Consider the following 26,092-nt stretch of genomic DNA (forward strand, 5'->3'; position numbering starts at 1 on the left):
CATGGCTACATCCATGGAGCTTGCCGATATGCGAACAATTGGGTCAATGGAACTTTATGGCAAGCAGATGTAAGCCTATGGACACATTTAGTATGTATGTTGTGAGCTTTCCACATTAAGAAGTGTAAAATAAAATCATAATGGAAAATTTAATTTATATTCTGGTTACCTGGGAACTATTTAACCCATTGCTACATGCATTATTTGAAACTAACCTTACATGATTCAAGTCATCTTGAGTTAAGGCTTCTGATATCATTAGTGGTGTGATCTTATCATAATGATCTGATAACTTTTCATGACTTTTACAGGAGATGTCATCTCAACCAGCCTTCAATTTTAATGTAAGTGCAAATAATGAAACTGCACACAAAATGTCCTCTTCATCATTTAACCTGATATCAGCCATACTCTTATTTTTTACATTTTGTTTTGGACTAGTGGTGAACACTTTGTATCTCTGGGTTCTTTGGTTCAGGATGAGCCGAACAGTCAACACCACCTTGTTCTTCCACCTAATTTTAGCCAACCTCATGGTTACCTTTGTATTTCCATTTGCCGCAGTCTATTTTATCATGGCACCACATTGGATATTTGGCCTCTTCCTCTGCAAGATCATCAACTCATTTGTGTCCCTAGGCATGTATGTGACAGTTTTTCTCCTGACTGTGATAAGTGTGGATCGTTACTGCTTGGTCTTTCACCCACATACACACAAAAGGTATATGAACCCCCGTTCTGCATCCATTACGTGCCTTTTGTTTTGGATTTTGGCATTCAGCTTTACAACTCCATACTTGATGTCCCGTCAAGTTAGATATGAGGACAATATTACCATCTGCCACAATAATTACACTTTCTCAGGAAAATGGGACGAGAAGAAGGTGAAATGGATCTTGTTCAGTATACACTTATTCATGGGCTTCATAATCCCTTTCCTCATCATTACCTTCTGTTATGTAAAAATATTCATCAAGATGAAGAAGGAAAAGCTCACACGGTCCAGTAGACCGTACAGAATAATCTTATTTGCTATTCTCTCTTTCTTCATCTCGTGGCTTCCCTACCATATCTGGTATGGAATGAGTGTTGAGAAGGACAACTTCAAAGAAAGCGTCTTGAGCTCATTGCAAGTATTATCAACATGTCTGACCTGCATCAATAGTTGCTTTACTCCCATTCTTTATCTGTTCATTGTGGAGAGTTTCAAAAACATGTTCAAAAAGTCTATCCTGGTCGCCATTGAGTTAGTGATCAATGAAACTTTCACCTCAATTAATCCTACGTAAAAGTAACCCTAAAGCTATCATATTCTATCGGCCAACCAAAGGACACCTTAGTGAATGCCCCATAGTGGAATTTCGGGACTCACAAATTTGTATTGAAATCTATGGCTACATAAAGGGATGAACAGCTTCGTTGAGGACACTCTGGAAACGAGACCACTGGATATTAAAATGCTTCTTCCTCTATAGATTTATATGAACTCCTAGAAACTTGGAAACATGTTAATATTCACAATATGTAACTGATCACAAAAAAATTTATTGTTAAGACACAAAACAACAAAACAACAACGTACATTCATATTTGGCAACATCAATACCCGAAAGTCACAAACAATTACAACCAAGCAAAACAATATTCTTCAAAAAACACAAGATTATTTCCTTCAAAGGATAAAATATCTAAAGAAGGGGGTAGGGGATTTTTTTGTTGTATTTTGTACCAAGACGCTTATAATACTCTTAGTTTAGAAGTGAAATTGCTACAGATGTGATAGACCATTAAGTGGGTAGCTTTTGACTGTATGAGAATTTTGGGGACTTTCACATTCTGATAAAAAGGGAAGGAAATATTAGCTAAGATTACTTGTGGTTACGATTGATAGAGAAATAAAATCGTGAATGTGAGTTGTAACGTGTAGTAAGCAGAGTTCTTCAAGGCACTGTCTTATAACTTCCCTATGTTTTAACTTTTTTCCTTTTGTGTAACATAAAAAAACTCTGCTGCACTTAGCTGTAAACAGGTTGCTTTCGACAGATCTGGTTTTCTTATGATTTCCATCAAATTTGTGCTTCAAGGGCACTAGTACCTATTATTCTGAATGGACTGAGGCATTAAAATGGGATAATAAAAAAAACTTGTTTGAATTTTCTGATTTACTTTCGAAGCGCGGCATTTTTAACTTCAGTGAACTGAAGCTGACTGTCTATGCATGTAGACAAACCTTTAGCTAAATACTTCAATCACACAATCATCCTGTCCTGATAGTTTGTTACACTTTATTTAGATTAATACATTTTACCTATCTGGAGTCCAGACTATTTAGCTTAGGACTAGCTCACACGTGTTATTTCTTCTTCCAGCAAAGAGAATGAGATTTATGATATCTTATGCACATGATGCTTATTTTTTTCCTTGTAAATTTCAACTTGAAAAGTGTTTTTTCAAATCTGCAGCAAGTCAATTCTTCCAGGATTGTTGACCCATTCAAGTAAATGGGAAATAATGCAAATAAAATGCATCAAAATGTGACAAAAATGCACTAATTTTATTCAGTTTTCCCTGCCAACTCTTTGGATTTTGCAGCAGAAAAATTTAATGTTCTGCAAATAATATGTAGGGATGAGCGGACCCATGGAAGTTCAGGTTCTGGTAACCGGCTTGAACTGTAGTCCAAAATTTGATTTTGGTACCAAAACTTTAACCGATCTTGAACCCCTTTGAAATGTATGGAGACCAGAACTTTGGAGCTGGAAAATTCTTCTCTCTGAAACAGAATTGCCCCGGAACTGCAAACTTTGTAATGGACTTTCCCCGGAACTCCAAACTTTGTAATGGCCTTACCCTGAAACTCCGAACACAGCAGCGGACTTCTCCCAAAACTCCAAACCTTGCAATGGACTTTTCTCGCATCTCTGAACTCTGCAACGGACTTCTGGGAGGGGTCTGTGTTCGGCATTTAGCACCAGTCAGTGACTGTCCAGTATGAATCCTAAACTTTTATAAGTTTGGGTGCACTCATCTCTATCAACGTGTGCACATAAACTACAGTGAAGATTATAGATTGAATATAATTGAAGCATTAGGGCAGAATCAGATGGCTGCCTAACGCGGACAAAGATTGCATCCCAATCCTTGGACCAGCCGGTGGCTCTTCTGACCCGAGCGTGACATGCACAGAAATACATGTTGTCGCCCTCGGGTTAGGAGAGCCACCGGCCAGTCTGAGCATTGCAGTGCGATTGTCGTCTGTGTTATACGGCCGTCTGACTGCGCCCTTAGGCTATGTGCACATAAACTATTTGCAGCAGAATTTTCTGCGCGAAGAACCATAATTTTGGCTGGAAAAATTGTGCATATAATATATGGATTTTGGTATATTTTTGCATACTTTTTTCGACCATTTATTTGAATTTCGAAAAATGATGCAAAAAAGCGGAAAGAATTGACATACTGCAGATTTGAAGAAACACACCACAGCTGGAAATATGCAAGGAAAGGAAAAACGCAATGCATGCCTGAGATGTTAGAGATCTCATTGTTCTTCTGTTACTGTAAAATGATGTGTTCTTTGTTTGACAAAAACGCAGTAAAAATACGTATGAACAAGCACTTATGGTTTTAGGATCTTACAGGTTTCAAGAAGATGGACACCATTAAGGACCAATTTTTGCTATTCCTTAAATGAATTTTGGGCTAAAGCATTTTTTGCAATTGTATTTCATTAAAAATTTTGCACCATTTGGCTTTTAATGCTCTTTGCTTACCTACCGTACTTATTAAAAGCTGCTAAATGAGATTCTATATCTACAATAAGAGAGCTACAAACTCCTCCATCACAACAAACTCATTGATATAAAAAAAGAATATACCGTATGTATGTATACACACATTTGTACAATTTTTTTTTTTTTGTCAGTGAGTTTGTTCTGGGAGAGTTTGTAGCTCTTTTACTAAGCTCCTCTCAGCTGAATAATAACCAAATGCTACATTAAACTTGAGTAGAACTTTAATGGCCACCATTCATCAACTGAAAGGAGTTCAGAAAATATCTACTTAAAGGAGTTCAGAAAAAAACAGATAAAAGATTCACAAACTCCCTGTCATATCAAGCTCACTGACAGATTCTCTGACAAATTATTCTTCAGCCATCAATAGTCAGTACACCAAAGGGGCTTTAGCAATACAAACTTTATAAAAAAAACAAATTGCAAAAATGATTTCATCCCAAAACACATGCATTCAATTAAAAAAAGAATAAATACCCCAGAATGTGTCCATATCCTTTAATTAAGCCTGTGTAGAATGCTCCATTTATTAATAACAAGAAAAGATGGTGGAAATTGTTAGAAAGTCAACTGGCAGTGTTTGAATTACCATGTTTTGACCCACGAGTCAACAATGCTGAAAATATTACTTCATTTGCATAATCCACACCCACTTTAAAAGCTTTTTCGGAGAATATTTGCATTTTTAACGATGTGACATGAATGTTCATCTCTTAACATGTACATCAGTAGATTTTCATTAACAACATTACACCCTTTTGCACTCAAAATACTAAAGAGAGGTCACAGAAATTGCAAGACAAGTCAACAGGAGCTAGCAGCACAGAGTTCAGAAAAATTCCCTGACCTTTACCTTTTACAATGACAAGTTTGTTTTTTATTTGTATAAACCACCAAAATATTGTAACTATTACTGGGGTTGTTAAAATAGAACATTTCCATTTTGATTCAATCAATTCAATTTTCCTCTTCGAAAGGCAGAGATTTCTGAATGAACACAACAACCTCTCAGTCCATGGTATCTGAAGTTCCCAGTATATAAGCTAGACCACTGAATTTAAAAAGAACAAAGGAAAGGGCAGTAAAAAAAATTCCCCCCAAAATTCCAAAACGGTACATTCATTGAATAATCTCTCGTCTTGAGAGAAATCTTTGAAATAGTCTGCTGTGATGCATCTCCTCGTCCATCACAATGTATCACTGTCCTGCTGTCCCCAGTTTAATGAAATCTATTGGTCATTCACCATTAGAAGTTGATTCTGCCTGTAAACAAATGGCTTTATTTACTTCCCTTCTTCATTAAATAACTTTTCCATTAGCCAAAATTTGGTTTTGAACTCTCCAAACTCTGGTGAATTGTCCAAACTCTGTTTGGTTTCTCGTTTACCTAGAAGCTTAATTTTTTTGCGGTTAGAAGCTTCCAAAATGCCAAAAAAGTTGAGCATCTTCTCCAGTTGTTGTAAAGTTTTCCACTTGCAACGTCTTTAGTGTGGGACTTCCTCAAAAACAGTTTTAAATACTTGTGTCAGTGACCTCTTGACGGCATCTTTAAATTCTCGGCCAATGAAAACGTAAAGTATTGGGTTGATACAACTGTTGAACATGGCTAAACATTTGGAGAGCGGCACAGCCACCAGACTAACCAAAAGTGGTAACCCACCAAGGGATACTCTGGAGAGGGCTAAGGCATGATAGGGAAGCCAACATAAGAAAAATGAAAAGACCACCCCGGTTACAACCAAGAATGGCTTGCTACTCTTGTTCAATTTTTTCTTATGGAGCGTAAGGAGAAGAATGGCATAGGAAATTAGGATGATGCTCAATGGGACTAAGAACTGGTAGAGGAATATACACACAGTGAAAATAGTGGCTTCTCTTCTCTCCCAGTCTTCAAAAATATCGAGGTTCTTGCAAGAACTTCGGTTGCTTTCTGTAGACATTTCAGAAAGGGTGTAAGAACCTGGTACCAAGGCAATGGAAAGAATCCAAATGACTAAACAAACAGCCGTAATCAACCTGGGGTTGCGATAATTTTGGCACCATACTGGGAATAGGACAAGAACACAGCGATCGATGCTAATGGCGCTCAGTAAGAGGATGCTGGTGTAGATGCTCAAGCCAAATGTGCAGTTGACAAGTTTGCAGAAAATGGGCCCAAATGGCCAATGGAGGTCAAGTAGCAAGTAAAGGACTGTGACAAGAACCAAAAAGGTAGAGATGAAATCTGCCAATGCTAGGTTGAAAAACCAAACAGTATTAATAGTTCGTTGAAGTCGACAGCCTGTTATCCAGATCACAGTGCCATTACCCATCATGCCTAAGAGAAAAATTAAGCTGAAAATCACAGTGACCACCACTTGGACAGCATGGCGTAGTTCTGCAGTTTCTGGATCTGTGGTGAAGTTCATCCTGTTTTCTGGAGGTAATCCTGCAAAAACAGAAGGAACAATTCAGTTAGAACAACTCGATAATTATTACTGATCCTGAGTTACATCCTATACTAAACTCCAGAGCTGCAATCACTATTCTGCTGGTGCAGTCACTGTACATACATTACTGATCCTGTACTTATCGTGAGTTACATCCTGTATTATAATCTAAAGCTGCACTCACTATTCTGCTGGTGGAGTCACTGTGTATATACATTACATTACTGATCCTGTACTGATCCGGCCTTACATCCTGTATTATAATCCAGAGCTGCACTCATTATTCTTCTGGTGCTGTCACGGTGTACATTACATTATTTATCCTGTACTGAGCCTGAGTTACATCCTGTATTATCCTCCAGAGCTGCACTCACTAATCTTCTGGTGCAGTCACTGTGTACATACATTACATTACTGATCCTGGACGGATCCTGAGTTACATCCTGTAGATCTTTTATTATAAAAATGAAAAACATAACAACAATAATAATAATAACAGAAACAAAACAAAAATATCAGCCAGAAAAATACTCCGTATAATGAACACTGGTCCAGCCGCTCATTCTCTCCTGTCACACATATTATACATATATACAGAATAATAACTAATATTAAGTACTTATACCTTCTGGTCCGGTCACCAAACAAACTAATAACAAACAAATAAAATAAACAATAGTAAACAAAAACTATATACGTACATTTTATTTATTATTTTATACATTTTAAATAAAATAACCACAAACTATACAAATATATACAAGACTAAACTAAACACCTCACACTGAGACCCACCATTCCCAACCCCCGCACTGACCTGAGAGCTGGTCCTGCGTCTCATGCCTCAGTCCATGTCCAACGTCCATAGGCCAGATCAGGCAGTGCCAGTTTTTCCCCAAAACACCAGAGTGTCCCATAGTCCCACAAGATAAACCCACTTCCCCCCTTTTCCCACCACCCACCCTAACACCTATACCCAAAACTATATCCCTATATACAATATATACAGAAACAAACACTACAATACCCACAAATCACAAAGCCCAAGTTCAGTGCCTGCAGCCCTACATCACTGTATACCGATCATAAAACAAAAATCTATGGTGTTAGCAGCAGCCCACCACCAGGAAAGGAGATGACCAGACTAGGGCACACTAAAAAAAAAAAAAAACCCTCCAGAGGAGAGTGACCCTACGTGCGCCCAGTCTGATACTCCAGAGAGCGCACCTTCACCAGGTCACTAAGTATGGTCCTAAACACATCGTTTACTGGGAGGATTTTCCGTTGCGTTGACACTAAGCACCGTGCGTTCCACATGTGATACCTAACCACTGCGCTAACTAGAAATAAGGTGCAGCAGTCCCGACCACCAAGGTCTCTGAATGCTCCATAGGCCCATTCCGCATAGGAGAGACCGGCCAGCTGAGACCAGCCAATGGAGACGCCCACCCTGTGTACACCTCTGTTGAAGGGACAATGAAGCAGGAAATGTTCCATGCTTTCCAGCATGGTACCACAATGCTCCCGAGGACAGTTCCTGTCCTCAGAGCTCCTACACTTCAGATTGTGCCTCACACAGTTTCCCATGGAAGCAGCACCAGCCAAATCCCAAAACTTCGAGGGGATCCTGATAGAAATCAAAAGATGCAAACCCACCCCAAGATCCCAACTTGGGCAATTCCTGAGTGCCAGAGGCCTCTGGAAATGGGTCAACAGAACCCTATTGTCAAGGAGTTTCCTTGGCATAGTCCTGATCTCCCACATTCCCAGACCCCACCGGCGAATTACCTTCAGAACCAAGGTAGCGTAAGCCGGACGATGTCCATGCGGTGTGCGAACATCCTTCACTTGCCCTCCTGTCTCCCATTCCTGGAAGAAAGGCTGAAACCATCCCCTACAGGAGAATACCCACGGAGGAGCCCTCTCTTTCCAGAAGTTTGCAATATTGATCTTAATGAAGGTATCCACAAGGAATACCACAGGGTTGACCATACCCAACCCTCCTAGTCTCCTCGTACGGTAAGTAACCTCCCTCTTGACCAGGTTCAGTCTATTCCCCCATAACAGTTGGAAGAACAAACTGTAGACCCGAGTCCAGAGAGACTCCGGCAAGATGCACACACTGCCCAGATAAATCTGTAAAGGGAGCAGGTAAGTTTTGATCAGGTTTACCCTTTCCCTTAGGCTCAAAGACCAACCCTTCCCTTGGTTCACCTTCTGAGTGGCGATCTCTAGCCTGCTGTCCCAATTTTGTTTGAGGTAATCCCCCTGGCTATATTCAATGCCAAGGACTTTTGCAGAGACTTTGGGTCCTGGAAGGGTGTCCGGGAGATCAAAACCAGGACCTCCTCCTCCCAGCCAGAGTCTGTCACACTTATCCCGGTTGATCTTGGACCCGGATGCCTCCGAGTAGCGATCTACCTTTGACATCAGCCACCCTGCCTCCTCAAGAGAGGAAACAAAAACAGTGACATCATCGGCATTTGCCACCAACCTCAGAGTGGCTTCCGGTGCTGCCTGGTCCATTCCGATCAACCGTCCACACTCCACCCTCCTAAGAAGTGGGTCAATCGCAAACACGTACAGCAGTGGGCTCAAGGGACAACCCTGGCGAACACCAGATCCAACCTCAAAAGAGCTGGGAATCCAACCGTTCACAAGCGGGAAACTCACTGCCCCACCGTGCAAGGTTTTAAGCCAATCAACAAGCCCCCCCCGGCAGGCCAAATCTCAGAAGGACAGACCAGAGGTACTCGTGATTAACCCGATCAAACGCTATTGCCTGGTCCAGTGATAGCATGTACCCCTTCCAGTGACCAGCCTTTCCCTGCTCCACCACCTCCCGGACACCGAGCACAGCACTAAATGTGCTGCGACCTGGAACAGAGCAATGCTTGGCCTCCGAAAGGAGTCGGAGTGCAAATTTCACCAGCCGATTAAACAGCTCCTTTGCCAGAACCTTCCTTTCTGCATTGAGAAGCGCTATGGGACGCCAATTCTCAATGCATGATGGGTCCTTACCCTTTGACAAGATGATCAGGGCAGACCTCCTCATTGACTTTGGCAGAGTGCCTGAAGAAAGACACTCATTGAATACCTCAGTCAAGAAGGGAACCAAAACGTCCTTAAAGGTCTTATAGAACTCAGATGTTAAGCCATCTGGAATGGGCAATTTTGTTGGGCATGCCGTTCAATCGCCAACTTAACTTCCTCTTCCCTGATCATATCTGTCAAAACGTCAAGAGAGGGGTCTACCCCTGGTTCGGGAACGGCTTCAGCCAGGAAAGCCGACATCTCATCACAATCAAGATCCCTCTTCCCCAAGAGGTGCGAGTAGAAGGATCTGACAACCTCCAAGATCCCCGATCTGGATCGCCTCAGGGACCCTGTACTGTTGACCAGTCCTGTAACCACTTTACTATTCACTGACATCTTGCAGTTTCTGTAAGGGTCGGGCGAGCGGTACTTCCCGTAATCCCTCTCAAAAACCAAAGACGCGTGTCTATCGTACTGACACCTCATGAGCAAAGATTTCACTCTGGAGATCTCCTCGCAGCTACCTCCAGTTGAGACAAGATGCTCGAGTTTCCTCCTCAGACCCTGATACAGACGATACCTGCTCAGACTCCTGAGGCTCGAGAGCTGGCCGAAGAATCTCGCCACCCTTTTCTTGAACATCTCCCACCACTCTGACTTACTACTACAAAGATCCAGTAAGGGTACCTGGCTCTGAAGAAAATCCTGAAAGGACTGTCTTTTGTCCGCTTCTTCCAAGAGAGACGAATTGAGCCTCCAAAAGCCCCTTCCCATCTGGAGGGTCTCTAACATTCAGTGAAAACAAAATTAAACAGTGGTAGGAGAACTCCACCTCAGCAACAGACACTGCTGAAGAGACAGCTTCCTCCTTTAAATAAAACCTATCTATTCTGGACCTACAGTTACCTCTATGATAGGTGAACCCCTTGTGGCCTTGGATGTGCCGAATGTGGACATCCACCAGGCGAGCCTCACTAGCTATACTATTAAGGGTGACGCTATCATGTCAGCTTGTCTCTGGAACTTCCTCTATCCCGGGGCCTTGTGACAGTATTGAAGTCCCCTTCAAAGACAACCTGCCAACTTGTAAAACGATAGGGCTTGATCCCCATAAAGAGACACTTTCGGTCCCACTTAGATTGGGGAACATAGATATTGATGAGCCTGAGCTCTTGTCCCTTCATGAGGACATCTAAGATCAGGCACCTTCCCATTTCTAACTCAATAACCCGTCGGCATTCCACCCGTGCATTAAAAAGGACCGCCACTCCACTATACGGCTCGGCGGCAAGAGACCAATAGGAGGGCCCGAGTCTCCACTCCCTCTTGGCTTTAAACACATATGCCATGTTTGGCAGCATGGACTCTTGCAAAAAGAAAAGGTCAGCTTCAACATGACTGAGAATATCAAAGGTCGCAAATCTGGCTGTATTTGACTCTATGCTGGAAACATTAATAGACGCCAGCGTCAACGGAGTGGGTACCACCATCATTTGTGATTGAGTTAGATGGCTTTCTTCTTCCCACTTCCCTTATCCTCTGCCTCAAAGAGGAGGAATGATTCCTCCTCTTTAACGACAGAAGTGTCCATTCCCACGTGTTTTTTCTTTTTGTCGTCCTCGTCTTTGGACTCTGGGCTAGTCCCTCCTTCCAAGGACCTTACATTCCCAGAAGAAGACTCGGCACTCCCTGTAAGCTCCGCCAAAGCCGGGACCTCACCCTCAGCTTCCTCCTCAGAGGAAGAGATGTTCTCAACGGCTTGAAACTAGTCAGAAAGACCAACCAGAGGGGAGTCAGTTTTTCCTTCCTTAGGTACCTTGGCCAGAGCGGGAGAAGATGCTTTATCTCTCTTCTTTCTCTTCTTTTTGGTGGCGAGCTTACGCTTGTCCTCTAGCCACTGTCTGTTATCCTCATCCATACTTTCATAATGGGAGGATTCGGAGGCAGTGGCAGTTTCCTCCCTGTGGATCCTCCTGACCTCCTCATCCAACTCATCATCCCTCGGGGCCTCAGCAGCAAGACTGGCATCCAGGACAGAGGTCACCTCAGTAGCCCGGGGCTCGCCCAACTCCCTCTCCTGTCTGCGCTTGTCTAGACGCCTCAGCTGGGCAGGCGTCTTTCTACTGCTTTTCCTCCTTGGCCCCTCATCAGCTCCCTCACCCCTGCTAGTTCCTTCCCCAGCAGAATCAGCCTCACGGATTTCTCCCACCGAGGTCACGACTGCATTAGCGAAGGAGCGAGGACAATGGCTGAATGGCACCTAATCTCCACACAAGATGCAGCAAGATGGCCGATATCCCCACACAATGCACATTTCTGCACAGTGCAGTTTGCACAGAAGTGTGTGGAGTCGCCGCACTTGTGACAGAGCTTCGGTTGCTCCTGGTAGAAGACCTGGATACGATCCCTACCCAGGAAGGCAGATGATGGAATGTGGGCAACCATACCACCTGAACGCCTTAGTTTTACCATAAACGTCCAGGCCCCTGACCAGATACTAAACTCATCACGGTTTTTCTTCGACATCTCCACCACCTCTCGATATCGGCCAAGCCACTTCATGATGTCATAAAAATAAAGTGACTCGTTACAAGTCATCACGGTCATTTTCTTGACTTGATTTTGGCGAGACACCGCCTGGATGAAAAAGTCTCACCAGCCGGGCTCATTTTTTGCCAACTCATAAGTCGACCAGAAGAGCTCAATCACAGGCACAAGGGGCTCAGTTTCCTCCACAGAACTGGAGGCAAACTCAGCCCTAGTCTTACATGTGCCCTCCACATCATCAGTTGATATTTTCAGCTGCTTTATAGTTGATCCTTAGCCGCTGTGAGGCGCCGCTGATCCTTTATATCAAGATCTTGCTGACCAGCAGCACCAATGCAGAACAGGACTTTGGGAGGATGGGAATGTCCAGCCCCGACAACCCTCTCACACTGCAGCCGCTTCTCAACTAAGTGATCAGCGGCAACAGCATTCAGGGGCGCCAAGGCTACTGAAGCTGCACCATCAGGAGCTGGCTGCATAAACACACTAGTTACACTGCCCCCTGCTGACCATTTGCCTTAAGGTACTGTCACACTTAGCAATGTACCAGCAATCCCGACCATCACGCGGTCAGGATCGCTGGTGCATCACTAAGTGGTCGCTAGTGAGCTGCCACACAGGCAGATCTCACCAGCGACATCGCAGGGGTGGGGGGTCGTTACTTACCTGTCAGAAGAGGTGATCCTGACCTCCTCCTGCCCGCAACCACGCATCGCTCGTCTCAACAGCAGGAAGCCCAGCAGGAAGCTGACGACGAGAAACGGTCCAGGACGTTCTCGCGCGATCAGCGATAACCAGCGGGGAAGCGGTCGGAGGTAATTATCAGACATAGCGATATCGCTAGCAATATCGCTATAATGTCACAAAAAACAGTGACGTTATAGCGATATTGCTAGCGATATCGCTTAGTGTGACAGGCCCTTTACATCATGCTTTCAATTTCCATGACTGCACATTGTTGCCTTTTTTAATTATCTGGATACAATATTGTACAATGCTGCCCCCCTGTGACACTTTGTTGTAAATGCTACCAACTATTCAATGGTACCAATGATCTGCCTGCCATGGATTGGATAACATGGAACCACAAAGCTATGTCACTAGAGAATTCATATAGATATAGGTAGCAGCTGAATTTCTGCTTTCACATCTACTTTGCCTAATTGCGGTCAGAGCTTCTAGTAGTGATAGCAAGCCCATCTCTGTGTCAAATAAGGAACACAGCTCTGCAACCTTTAAAGCTTGAAGAGTAAGTAAACTTTTTACATATAATTATGCTTTATAAAGTTATGAATTTTTTAAATATACTCCATTATTTAGTTTTCTTCTTTCTCTCCCGAACATCATGTTTAAAGTGCTGTTTTGTCTGCCTGGTTCATGGTCCTTTAGAAGCTGCTTTGAACTGCTGCTCTAGCAAGAATAAATGCTCAAATGCTAGTTACAAATGCTTCCCTGGATGAGCATATGAGGGAGGGGAGCAGAGGAGAGTTCACAGGGACAGTGTTTGGAAACAGTGTTTTAATATGCTGTTATGAATGAGTCACCGTAGGAGGCAAAAACAGAAATACTAGCTAAGTCCAGAAAACCAGAGAAGTTGGCAGCTATCGGATTACAGACCCCTGAACCTATCAACAACAACTAGCAGTAGCCGTGGGGGGTTCCTACGGTGCCCTAGACCCCTCGATCACGGCCGGAGAACTACATAGGCCTAAAGACAGAAAGGGAAATCTAAACTGCCCCAGAGCAGACCCCAAAGCAATAGGCAGCCCCCAACATATAATGACGGTGAAGCAAGATGAAAAAACACTCACACAGATAGAAAGATAGGCTGAGCAAAAGATGGGGCCCAAGTTAACTACATAGGACAGGATAGAAAAGCTGCTGTCTGTAATCCGCCAAAACCCTATCAAAACAAGAGCCAACATATGATAGGGAAAAAAGCCCTGAAGACGCTAGGCTTCAAAAAGACTATATCAGCACTCAGGTATCTTCTGAAGACAGAGCAAAAAGGAATTCAGCTCACCCCAGCAGGGAATGGCAGAAATCCAGAAAAACAAGGACAAACAAAACCAAAACACAAATGCAAAAGGCAGAGCAGAAAACTTAGCTTTTGAGGAGCAGGAATCAGACTGGTCTCCTAGAATCCCTTAGAGAGATCACCAGCAAGGCAGAAGGGCGTCGGCTGCCTTATATCCAGTCAGCAATTCCCGTCACCCAGTCATCATCATCCTGCCCAGATGCTTGATAATCAGCCTCACTACCTTCCTTCACCAGAAGATGGAGTTAATCAGACCTCAATGGTGAAGGGGAAAATGAACTCACAACAATATGCATTTTTGGTAGAGCAAAAGCTCCAAGTAGCTTCTAAAGGAGCATGAACTAGGAAGTAAAGCAGCACTTTCTTCATGGTGTTTGATAGGGAAGGAAGCAAAATAAGGTATTGGAATATATTACAAAAATACATACATGTGCAAAGACTGATCAATAATTAAATAAAAAAAAGTTTTCTTTATTCTTTAATGTAATTGTATATGACAAAAAACGTTTCATGTAGGCTGTCCCCTCCATGCAGGGATGCCAACATACTCAACGCCCCGGCAGAACGGCAAGCACCCCGTCTCCTGCTTCTTCCTCCTTTCCTCCTGTGCATGCCGCAGTCTTGCCAGTGGCACACCTAGCACGTGAACGCTGCCCTGGTCTTAAAGGGGCAGCACACGCACTTTGAAAAATGCCACAAGCCGATACCTGGGAATCATTTGGTATAAAAGGCACCTTCCTCCTCATTAGAGCTGTGCCTGAGCAACCCTTGTAGTTTTCCTACATTATGTGTGTGCAATGGCATGTTGCCAGGTCCCCTGTCCTAATCTTGTGTACTAGTTAGTTAAGTTATCCTGAACCTGTTCATGTAGTCTTTTATACTGTGCATGTAACCCTGAAGCCACTCCAGTGATACCTGTACCCTAAAGCCGCTCTGGCGGTACCTGTATCCTGATGCCACTCCAGTGGTGCTTGTACCCCGAAGCCACTCCAGTGTTGTCTGTACCTTGAAGCCGCTCCAGTGGTACCTTAACCCTAAAGCCGCACCAGCGGTACCTGTACCCTGAAGCCACTCCAGTGGTGCCTGTACTCTGAAGCCACTCCGGTGATAACTTAACCCTGAAGCCGCACCAGCGGTTCCTGAACCTTGACTCTTCAGCGGCGCCTGAACTTTAAAGCTGCACCTCTGGTACCGGAATCTGAACCAGATCCAGAAACCTGTGTGGTCTGAACCTATTCCAGTATTCAATGTTGGCCAGACTGATATACCTGTATCCAAGTCATGTCTGTCAGAGACTCAGAGTCCATGACTGTGGTCTTCTTCCTTTGGATTTGGCAGGACTGGGGACTGCCTATGAGTGGTACCTGGTGGCTATCAACAGCTCAAGTTTGACTCCAGCATCAGAGGTTGGAGAGAACACCGGGTAGCCTCTTAGCTATGCTCCCACCAGATAAGCCCGGCCTCAAGGCACAATGGGTCTACGAACCACGTGTGCCTCCTGCGTGCATGACAGTGTTGGATACAATCCCTTGCAAGTAGTTCAGTAGGCAGTACAGGCACAGATATTTAAGTTTTTGGTACCATTGAGCCCCATTGCTCAAAGGGCTCCTATGCAGCTGCCAGGTTGCCCATGTGCCTGGTTTACTCCTGTAAAAACGTTTTGCCTCACTACTTAGCTCTATCATTGAAAATGGCTCATTTTCAGTGTCACAACTACTTGGAGGACACATATATGATCAATATCTCTCTTAGAGTGTTAGAAAATTATGTTATTTTACAGCTGGTCATCTCTCAGCAGATATCTTTGGATACATAGGGCCAAGAAGAAAGTTAACAATCACAAATCACAATAATGGAAGGCCAGTTCTGAAGCAAAAACAGAGCACAAACTGTTGCTAAAGTGGAAAACTGCAGAAAATAAGAACACGGTGGTCACAGAGCGCTTATATCTATCCTCGCGCTATTACGGCTTGTGTCCTCCTGTGGCTCCACTTTCATGACAATAATGCCATCTACACTTGTTACTTTCGTACTTACTTGTTGCAGTCACGTATTGTGGCTTTAGCTGCTAGAAAACCACATCTATATAAAGATGTGCAACTAAAGGATGAAAGACATTTACAGTATATATTGAACGTCACATGGAATATATCACTGTCACCAGGACTCATCATAGCTGCTAAATAATAACCATACTGCATGGAGAAGATTGCACAGAGCACAGATCATTCTCACTGCTGAAAGGTAAAGTCAACGATTACTCAGCAACTGTTTAGTAACAGATATGAGATAAATAATAGATAGATAATAGATAGCATAGATAGATAATAGATAGGTAGATAATAGATAGAGAAGTTAGATATAGATAACAGATAGATAATAGATAGATAAATAGATAGACAGATAATAAATAGATAGCTGGATAGATAGGTAGATAATAGTTAGATAATAGATATAGATAAATAGATAATAGATAGAAAATAGGTAATAGATAGATAATAGATAGATGATAGATAGATGATAGATAGATGATAGATGATAGAAAATAGATAGATGATAGATAATAGATAAAAGATAGATAGATAGATACTGTAGATAGATAATAGATATATAGATAATAGATAGATAATAGATAAATATATAGATAGATAATAGATGGATAGATGGGTAATAGATATATATATAAATAGATTGATATATAATTGATAGATAAATAGATATATAGATAATAGATAGATAATAGATAAATATATAGATGATAGATAGATGATAGATAGATAATAGATGGATAGATAGATAATACTGTAGATATATAATAGGTATATAGATAAATAGATTGATATATAATAGATAGATAATAGATATATAGATAATAGATAGATAGATAACAGATACATATATAGATAATAGATAGATAGATGATAGATAGATAATATATGGATAGATAATACTGTAGATATATAATAGGTATATAGATAGATAAATAGATTGATATATAATAGATAGATAATAGATAGATAGATAATAGATAAATATATAGATAATAGACAGATAGATGATAGATATATAATAGGTATATAGATAGATAAATAGATTGATATATAATAGATAGATAGATAATAGATATATAATAGGTATATAGATAGATAAATAGATTGATATATAATAGATAGCCATGTGCTGATGTGATATGTCTGTAGGGTATATTCACATGTTCAGGATCTTCAGGAGCAGCGCCGTGTATAATCTGCACATCTACAGTATGTCACATATTTTTCCTCATTTATTAATACTCGGTGAAATAGCGTTAAAAATGCTGCAGGAATAGACATGTTCACAAACAAATCCAGGAATAGACATGTTGTCTATTGGAAATTGCTTCAAATCTGCAAGGAAAAATAAGCAACTTGTGTATAAGATATAGAAATCTCATCCGCTCTGCTGGTAATGTAAAACGTTACATATTTTCCCCATCAAATCTGTGCTGAAAAAAACTTTGCTGTCGGTGTTACGGTTCTGCAGCACAGGACTAGGGTAGGAGGGGAAAAACTGACCCTGCACTGCGACTAGGCTGATGCCCTACGATGGAGTGGGCGACCCATTCCTTGTGAATAGACCCACCGACCAGCTACCGGGGGGGCAGAGGGGGCAGTCGCCCCGGTCCCCGCGCTCTGAGGGGCCCACCCGGACCTACGCTATGTAAATGTATCGTTGTCCAAAGTGCGCCGATACAATTGCATTCTGCAGCAGAGCAGGGATAATCTATCAATCTGCACCCGAGCAGGCGGTGGGGGGCCCGATGCCAGCAGTGGGCCCCCTGCCCGTCATTGCAGGGTCAGCTGTATCGGCATCTAGCCCATACAGATGACCGCAGTGCTGAGAGAGGGAGCGATCGCTCCTTCTCCCATAATCCCCCTCTCCCTGACAGCGGGCGCGTTGACGTCACTGCCCGGCGCCCGCTGTTAGGAGATGAGCGGGAGAGCAAGGAGCAGCACAGGAGCTGGGAGGAGAAGAGAGGTGAGTATTAGATTTATTTATTTATTTTTGTAACGGGGTGAATTATAATAGGCTGCCTATAGGGGTACAGAGGCTGACTATGGGGGTACGTTATAATACAGAGGCTGCCTATGGGGGTACAGAGGCTGCCTATGGGGGTACAGAGGCTGCCTATGGGGGTACAGAGGCTGCCTATGGGGGTACGTTATAATACAGAGGCTGTCTATGAGGGTACAGAGGCTGCCTATGGGGGTACAGAGGCTGCCTATGGGGGTACAGAGGCTGCCTATGGGGGTACGTTATAATACAGAGGCTGTCTATGAGGGTACAGAGGCTGCCTATGGGGGTACAGAGAGGCTGCCTATGGGGGTACGTTATAATACAGAGTGCCTATGGGGGTACAGAGGCTTCCTATGGGGGTACGTTATAATACAGATGCTGCCTATGGGGGTACAGATAGGCTGCCTATGCGGGTACGTTATAATACAGAGGATGCCTATGGGGGTACATTATAATACAGAGGCTGCCTATGGGGGTACAGAGGCTGCCTATGGGGGTACATTATAATACAGAGGGTGCCTATGGGGGTACATTATAATATAGAGGCTGCCTATGGGGGTTCATTATAATACAGAGGCTGCCTATGGGGCTAGAGGCTGACTATGGGGGTGCACTATAATACAGAGGCTGCCTATGGGGGTACAGAGACTGCCTATGGGGGTACATTATAATATAGAGGCTGCCTATGGGGGTACATTATAATACAGAGACTGCCTATGAGGCTAGAGGCTGACTATGGGGTGCACTATAATACAGAGGCTGCCTATGAGGGTAAATTATATTATAGAGGCTGCCTATGGGGGTGCATTATAATACAGAGGCTGTCTATGGAGGTACATTATACTATAGACTCTGCCTATGGGGGTGCATTATACTATATTGAGGACTATCTGATGTATTATACTCTATCAGGGGTCCCCAACCTGTAGCTTGGGAGCCACATATGGCTCACGGTCCCATGAATTGTGGCTCGGGACTGTCTGCCAGCTTGATGCATTAGGTCCAGGTCTAGCAGACAGGTATGAAGAGAACATCTCAAAATAGTGATTTACGTGAGTAGCCCTGCACAGAAGAGCAGATATGGATGCACATATACTGTCTTGGGGTTTAGAGATGTTTCAGGTATGGTACGCTGGAGGATGGTACTACCTGTTAGAGGAGATGCTCAAAGCTGGATGTGACAGTGTGTTGGGAGTCCTTGATGGGAGAATACTGAAAGGGGAGTATTGTGGGAACCCCTGGATCTCAGTGTACTGCCTTGGAGTGATTTCTGTGGAAAAGCTTTGGTTATGATTATACCTGTAATGGGGGCTTTGGCTGACACTACTTTGAAGGAGATGGGAGCTGGATGTGGCTCGCGCCCCTCTCTCAGTGCTGAATGTGGCTCGCGACCCTCTATCTAAGCTGAATATGGCTCTCAAGGTCAGAAAGGTTAGAGACCACTGTGCTATATGGTTGCTATCTAGGGGGCCATCATACAGTGTGGGGATTATAGTGACGGGGCCATCATACAGTGAGGGGGCATTATACTGTGTATAAGAGAGCATCATACTGTGTATGGGGGGCTGTACAGGGGGGAGAGTCGGGACATTACTAAATGTAAAGTGGCACTTATTATAAGGGAACTTGGGTTACTGTGACTGTCAAAGGGGCACACAGGGCACTATTACTTTCTATGGGACAAAATGTGGGCACTGTTTTCTAGGGCACTTGCACCCGGCATCACTATATTCTAGAGGTTTGCTTTAAAATTTAGAGGTCACACAGAACCACACAGTAGGTGCAGTAACAGGGACACATACGGCAGCAGCGGTTCAGTATTGGGCTATCAGCAGGATAAGGGGTTTGTGCAGGTTGAGAATAGTTCAATTGGTGACATTGCTGAAAATCTGAGAAGTGAAATGTGTCTTTTTTGTATTCTCTTTAGCCGAGTCCTGGCTGGAGGAGTCGTCATGTCGGTCTGGGCAAGATGGAAAAGACGTGAAAAGTGAACGGTTCCATCAGAAAGAACGTCAGCGGTAAGTCATTATCTGTAACTCTGCTGTAATCTATTATATGTTCTGTAGGACTGGTATTATTTACCTCTGACCATATGGCGGCAATATATATATATATATATATATATATATATATATATATATATATATATATATATATATATTAGATAGCTCAGCTGGGATCTTTGCTTTGGCACAAGCGTGTGGCTATGAAGTCACTTCAGCAGACTAGCAAGTTCCACATGAATGTGGACACGGCATATTTATTGTGCACACTTGTTATTCAATGTTACACATGCCAAACATGAAATAAAACATCTAAGGCCGTCTGGCCACTAACTAACAATAGCAGGCTAACTACAAAATAAACCTATATAACAGCAAAGAAGTCCATGTAATCTTACTGTGTCAGCTCCCAGCTCAGCAGACGAGAGAGAGTCAGAGATTCCAGCTCCTCCTGATTATATCAGCTGGACCAGTCAGGAAACCAAAACCTGGATTGAATAAGTGGAGGGGAAACTACCAGTCCTTTCCATGCTGATCACTAAGGAAACCAGGACTGGATTACAGTGAAATAAACTGGCTTCATCATCAGTACAGGGAGACATATGAAATGAAACGGGGAGAAATATACCTGTTTTCTAGTACCTCTCCCCTTGGCACCTCACTATATATATATATATATATATATATATATATAGATTATTTTCGGCAACAGCGCAGTCATCTGTTCAGGTTCTCTGGTTAGGGGCCCACTCAGAAGTTTCGCCCCCCCCCCCCCCCCGAACCAAAACCCTAGCTACGCCTCTGCCACCGACGATCCTAGGATAATCTCAAGCAAAGACCTATAGATAGGGGCAGTAGCGTAGCTACCGGGGGGGCGGTGGCCCCGGGCTCTAAGGGGGACCATCGGAGCTACACTACACTACTATTCTGTGGCAGAGCATGGAGAATCGATCTCCCTACTCTGCTGCCCGGCCACTATGGGCCCCTGAGAAGGCGGTGGGAGACCCCGGTGTCAGCAGTGGGCCCCCCACCTCTCAGCCAGCAATGTCGTCCTGGGCTATTCTATGCGCACAGGACATGTGACGAGGTCACAGTAGGGGCGGAGTCAGGGGTCACATGATCAGGGGCTTCAGTGGCTGCAGGAATCTGCTGTGCTGGTTGCCATCGTGCTGGCAGGATGAGGTGAAGTTTCTGTGAGAGGTCAGGAGGGGTTTACAGGGTGGATGTAGCAGAGCTGTGTGTGTATAAGGTGTACAGAGTGTAGCCGTGTGTGTAGAAGGTGTACGGAGCAGAGATATGCATATATGAGGTGTACGGAGGAGTGTAGCCGTATGTGTATGGGGTGAGCGGAGCAGTTTGTGTAAAAGGTGTACAGAGGGGAGCCGTGTGTGTACGGGGTGCACGGAGCGGAGCCGCATGTGTACAAGGTGTACGGAGCGGAGCCGCGTGTGTACAGCATGTACGGAGCGGAGCTGCGTGTGTACAGCATGTACGGAGCGTAGCGCGTGTGTACAAGGTGTACGGAGCGGAGCCGCGTGTGTATAGGGGGCATCAGATGCAGTAATAGAGACACATACGGCAGCAGCGGCTCAGTATTGGGGTGTCAGGTGCAGTAATAGGGACACATATGGCAGCAGCGGCTCAGCATTGGGATATCAGGTGCAGTTATAGAGATACATACGGCAGCAGCGGCTCAGCATTGGGGTATCAGGTACAGTAATAGGGACACATACGACAGCAGCAGCTCAGCATTGGGGTATCAGGTGTAGTAATAGGGACACATACGGCAGCAGAGGCTCAGCATTGGGGCATCAGGTGCAGTAATAGGGACCCAGCAAAGAGCAAACAGATGAACGGCATACTAGGGCACACAAATCACCACATTAACAGACGGAGCTATTTATCTGAAGTATTGCGGTATATATTTCAGTCAAAAAACGGAGGTGCTTGCATGAAAAAACATGAATATTTCAATGTGAAACGAAAAAAGAAGAAATATGCAGCACTCACCGATATAGCTGAAAAACTGTGCGTCTTTATTTCACATAAATTCCATCAATAGATGTGAGGCACCTCCCTCCCCTAGCATTCCTCTAACGTCCTGCATGTCCACACATCTATTGATGGAATTTATGTGAAATAAAGACGCACAGTTTTTCAGCTATATCGGTGAGTGCTGCATATTTCTTCTTTTTTCGCATCACATTGCAGTAATAGGGACACATACGGCAGCAGCGGTTCAGCATTGGGGTATCAGGTGTAGTAATAGGGACACATACAGCAGCAGAGGCTCAGCACTGGGGTATCAGCAGGATGAGGGGTTTGTGCAGGTTGGGGATATATGGTGATGGGGCAGGAATATGAGAAGTGAAACATGTCGTTGTTGTATTCTCTGTAGCAGAGTCGTGGCTGGAGGAGTTGTCATGTCGGTCTGGGCCAGATGGAAAAGACGTGAAAAGTGAACGATTCCATCAGAAAGATCGTCAGCGATAAGACACTAACTATAACTGTGTTGTGATCACTTATATGTTTTGTAGGACTGGTATCTACCACTGACCATATGGTGGTAATATCAATATTGGTCTTTATATAGGGATTATTTTCAGTAACAGCGCAGTCATCTCCTACATCCACTATTAGGGTGCGTCACCGAGTTGTAATCAAGGTTACCTGGTTAGGGGCCCACTCAGAAGTTTCTCCCCCCCCTGAACCAAAACCCTAGCTACGCCTCTGGATAGGGGGAAGGGGGTCCCTGAAAGATATAAGGACTGGTTACAAAAACATTTCACTTCTTAACAGAAAACACAAAGAACTCTGCAGAAAAACTGAAAACAGAAAGTAAGACTAGCAGAACCAGAGGTCCCAGAACTGCATTAATTAAACACACAGAAAGCAAAGCAAGGCTCCAAGCCAGACTTCAAGCGGATTAACACTGTTGTCCAGCAAGGAATGGGAGACAGGTACAGGCTAATAAAGGATGATACAATTACCTGACCAAAGGCAAACCCAGCACCAGGGGAAAAAGACCAGCAGCCAGAACACTACAAGAAAATGGCGGATAGTCACAAACTGAGCAGATTCTAACAGTACCTCCCCTTTAACGAGGATCCCCCGGATCCTCTAGGCCGAGCCTTATTCAGAAATCTCCTGTGAAAAGCCTTAATTAATCTTGAGGCTGAGACGTCCACAGCTGTCACCCAGGAATTGTCCTGAGCGTTCATTTTTTCACACACCATATAGCGGTGTACGGTCCTCACACACTACCGTGTACCGGCTGGTATCACGGACAAATAGATGCTATCTGGGTGTAACTCTGGAAAAAAAAGCCAAGGAGTTTTTCCATTTTTCCAGACCTACACCTTAGAGTCGTGTCCGTTTTTCAAACAGTTTCGTATATCTGCTGTTTGACCCCGGTCAAAACTAGACAGAGACAGCGTGCGTCAGTCCCTATACAAATAGACAGAGATTGACAATTTTCCATACAGACACCGTATAGCAGTGTACGCTCCTCACACACTACCGTGTACCGCCTTGTATCACGGACAAATAGAATCTGTGTGTGACTCTGAAAAAAAAAGCTGAGGAGTTTTTCCATTTTTTCCAGACCTACACCTTAGAGTGCTGTCCGCTTTTCAAACAGTTTCGTATATCTGCTGTTTGAATACGGTCAAAACTAGACAGACGGCGTGTGCCAGTCCCTAAACAAATAGACGGAGATTGACAATTTTCCGTACACACACCATATAGAGCTGTCCGATTCTCAAACAGTATTGTATATCTGCCGTTCGCATTACAGTCACATCTATACAGAGTCAGCGCGTGTGGCACTCCGTAAATACATATACGGAGATTGTTAGTTACACAAAAAACGTATACAGCTGTACACTTCTGTATATCTGCTTGTTGGATTACGGTCCAATACATACTGTGAGAGCATCTGTGACTAACAAAATATATACGTAGATTTAATTTTTTTTAATACACCTTACACAGCTGGACGCACTTCATACAGTACCATCTCTCTGCTGGTATTTTTGGTACATTTTCCCAAACATGAGGAAGTATGGTGGAAGAGGCCGCGGACGTGGGCAGGGGGGCGCAGCTGGTACTGATGGTGGTGGTGCATCGGCTGGTTCTGGCAAAAGCACAATAGCAGCTAATGCAGGAGGTGTTGAGCCTGCGTCATCGTCTGGCCCAAGACGACCTGTAAGGTTGCCTTTTCTTGGAGTAGGAAAACCGCTTTTAAAGCTGGAGCATCAGGTACAGGTTTTGGCGTACATTGCAGAAACAGCCACCAGCTCTATTGCCTCCTCTTCTGAACGTTCAAAACCTGCAAGCACGGAGTCGTCAGTGTAGGGTTCTGGTCAGGAAAAACACCTTTCCGTGTGTCCTTCACCCCCACCAAAAGTTAAGGATGCGGCAGCCCACACTTCAGATTACTCTATGGAGCTCTCTCCACATACCATGCCTGGGTTATCCAGTCAAATCCAGAATTACCCAGTCCAAGATGAATATGACATGGAGTGCACTGATGCACAGTCACTGCTAGATGATTCTGCTGGTACATCGACCCAGAGCACTACATTGCCCTCGAAGTCTACTGAGCCAGAATCTGACCCTGATGAGACTCAGGTGTCCCTTCCCGCATACCATACCACCTTACACAGTGACACAGAGGAAGGTAAAGAGGAAGGTGCAGATGACTTTGAAGAGGAAGTGATGGATGACCCAGTTCTTGACCCCGATTAGCATCCATTGGGGGAGGAGGGTGGCACTGGCAATAGTTCAGATAAGGAGAAGGATCCGCAGCAGGCATTGACATCGCAGCAGCGGTTATCTGGCAGGCCCGTAGCTGTCCAAAAACGTGGAACCAAAACTAAGAGTTGCAGGACAGCTTGACCAGACGGTCAACTTAGCACAGCGTGCAAGGCCAGAAAATGAATACCATAGTAGGAAGAGGCAAGATACAAACCAGACAGGCCTAAATGCATCTGCACTAACACTAATCCCTGATTGTAGGCTGGCTGTTTCATTTGGTATTTATGCACCTGTGCAGCTGCCATTTTACTTAGGTCCGCTGCACCCTGTATTAGTGCAGATGCATTTAGGCCTGTCTGGTTTGTATCTGAATTTTTTGGCGGATTTTTTCCTCTTTTTGAGGTTTTCATGTTAGAGTAGGACTGGCAAGTGTAAGGAACTTAGACGCTGTTTGCCAGCTTCCGTATTAAGGCCTTAATATCAACCAATACCTTACATATATTGATATGTTTTTTGTGCACTTTTTATATTTTTTTCAGGGTGCAGTTGGGCCCAAATGGTTCTGCAAACTTGTGGCCTCTGTTCACACGGGATGCATTCTAGTTAGCACTGGGCAGCCCCCCTATATGGTGTTACTAAGAGGTTGTGAGCCAGAAGCCCTGCATTCCCTGTGTGAACACTGCCACATGTGGATTATTTCTTCTGCACTGGTTTACCACACGGCTAATCCCTGATTGTAGGCTGGCTGTTTCATTTGGTATTTATGCACCTGTGCAGCTGCCATTTTACTTGGGTCCACTGCACCCTGTATTAGTGCAGATGCATTTAGGCCTGTCTGGTTTGTATCTGAATTTTTTGGAGGATGTTTTCCTCTTTTTGAGGTTTTCATAGTAGGAAGAGTGCTGTGTGGCACTTCTTGTTCCAAAATCCTACTGATGAGGCAAAGGTTACCTGTAAGAAGTGCGGAAGGACCTTTAGCCGAGGTAAACAACTCTGAAATTTGAATACCAGTTGCATGTTAGACATTTAATCAACATGCACTTGCAAGCGTGGACGGACTACAAAACCTCAGGTAGCACATGTGCACTTGCTCCGACTGACGGTAGCCAGCAATGTTCCATTGCTTCCCCCACTGTAAGACAAACGCAGCCATTAAGCACACCACCAGCAATAAATGTGGAGGTGTCATCGCAAGGCCAAAGCACTCAGGGAATCACAATGGTTTTGCAACACAACACTGAATCTAGGCCATCCCCACCAATACCATCACCAACCCCTCACTCCATACGGTCAATGCTACTTCCCCCATATGCAGCTCTCCAGTCCAGCTCACCCTACCAGACACTCTTAAGTAGGACAAGAAAGTACTCATCCTCTCATCCGCGTACACTTTGTTTGAACGCCTACATTGCCAAACTAATCTCATTAGAG

The 26,092-nt window shown here is 44.0% G+C and overlaps 2 protein-coding genes across 5 annotated transcripts in view; one reads left to right on the plus strand and one right to left on the minus strand.

Moving 5' to 3' along the window:
* Positions 1 to 314: 314 nt before the first annotated feature.
* On the plus strand, positions 315 to 1,538 carry LOC141085331 (probable G-protein coupled receptor 33). Its single transcript, XM_073570617.1, has one exon. It carries the CDS (start codon positions 315 to 317, stop codon positions 1,287 to 1,289), a length of 975 nt encoding a protein of 324 aa, XP_073426718.1. The 3' UTR covers positions 1,290 to 1,538.
* LOC141085332 (chemerin-like receptor 1) overlaps positions 1,526 to 26,092 on the minus strand; it is a 175,237-nt gene continuing 150,670 nt past the window's right edge. For 3 of the 4 annotated variants that reach the window (XM_073570620.1, XM_073570618.1, XM_073570619.1), the window contains one exon: positions 1,526 to 6,222. In XM_073570620.1, coding sequence (XP_073426721.1) covers positions 5,279 to 6,202 — 924 coding nt within the window. In that variant the 5' untranslated portion in view covers positions 6,203 to 6,222 and the 3' untranslated portion in view covers positions 1,526 to 5,278. Of the gene's footprint in view, positions 6,223 to 20,301; positions 20,403 to 26,092 lie in introns of those variants that run through there. The other variant, XM_073570621.1, reaches the window with a different exon arrangement.

Source organism: Dendrobates tinctorius, unplaced genomic scaffold, assembly GCF_039654945.1.
Source record: "Dendrobates tinctorius isolate UK_male_01 unplaced genomic scaffold, ASM3965494v1 ptg000028l, whole genome shotgun sequence".
Taxonomy (NCBI): Eukaryota; Metazoa; Chordata; class Amphibia; order Anura; family Dendrobatidae; genus Dendrobates; species Dendrobates tinctorius.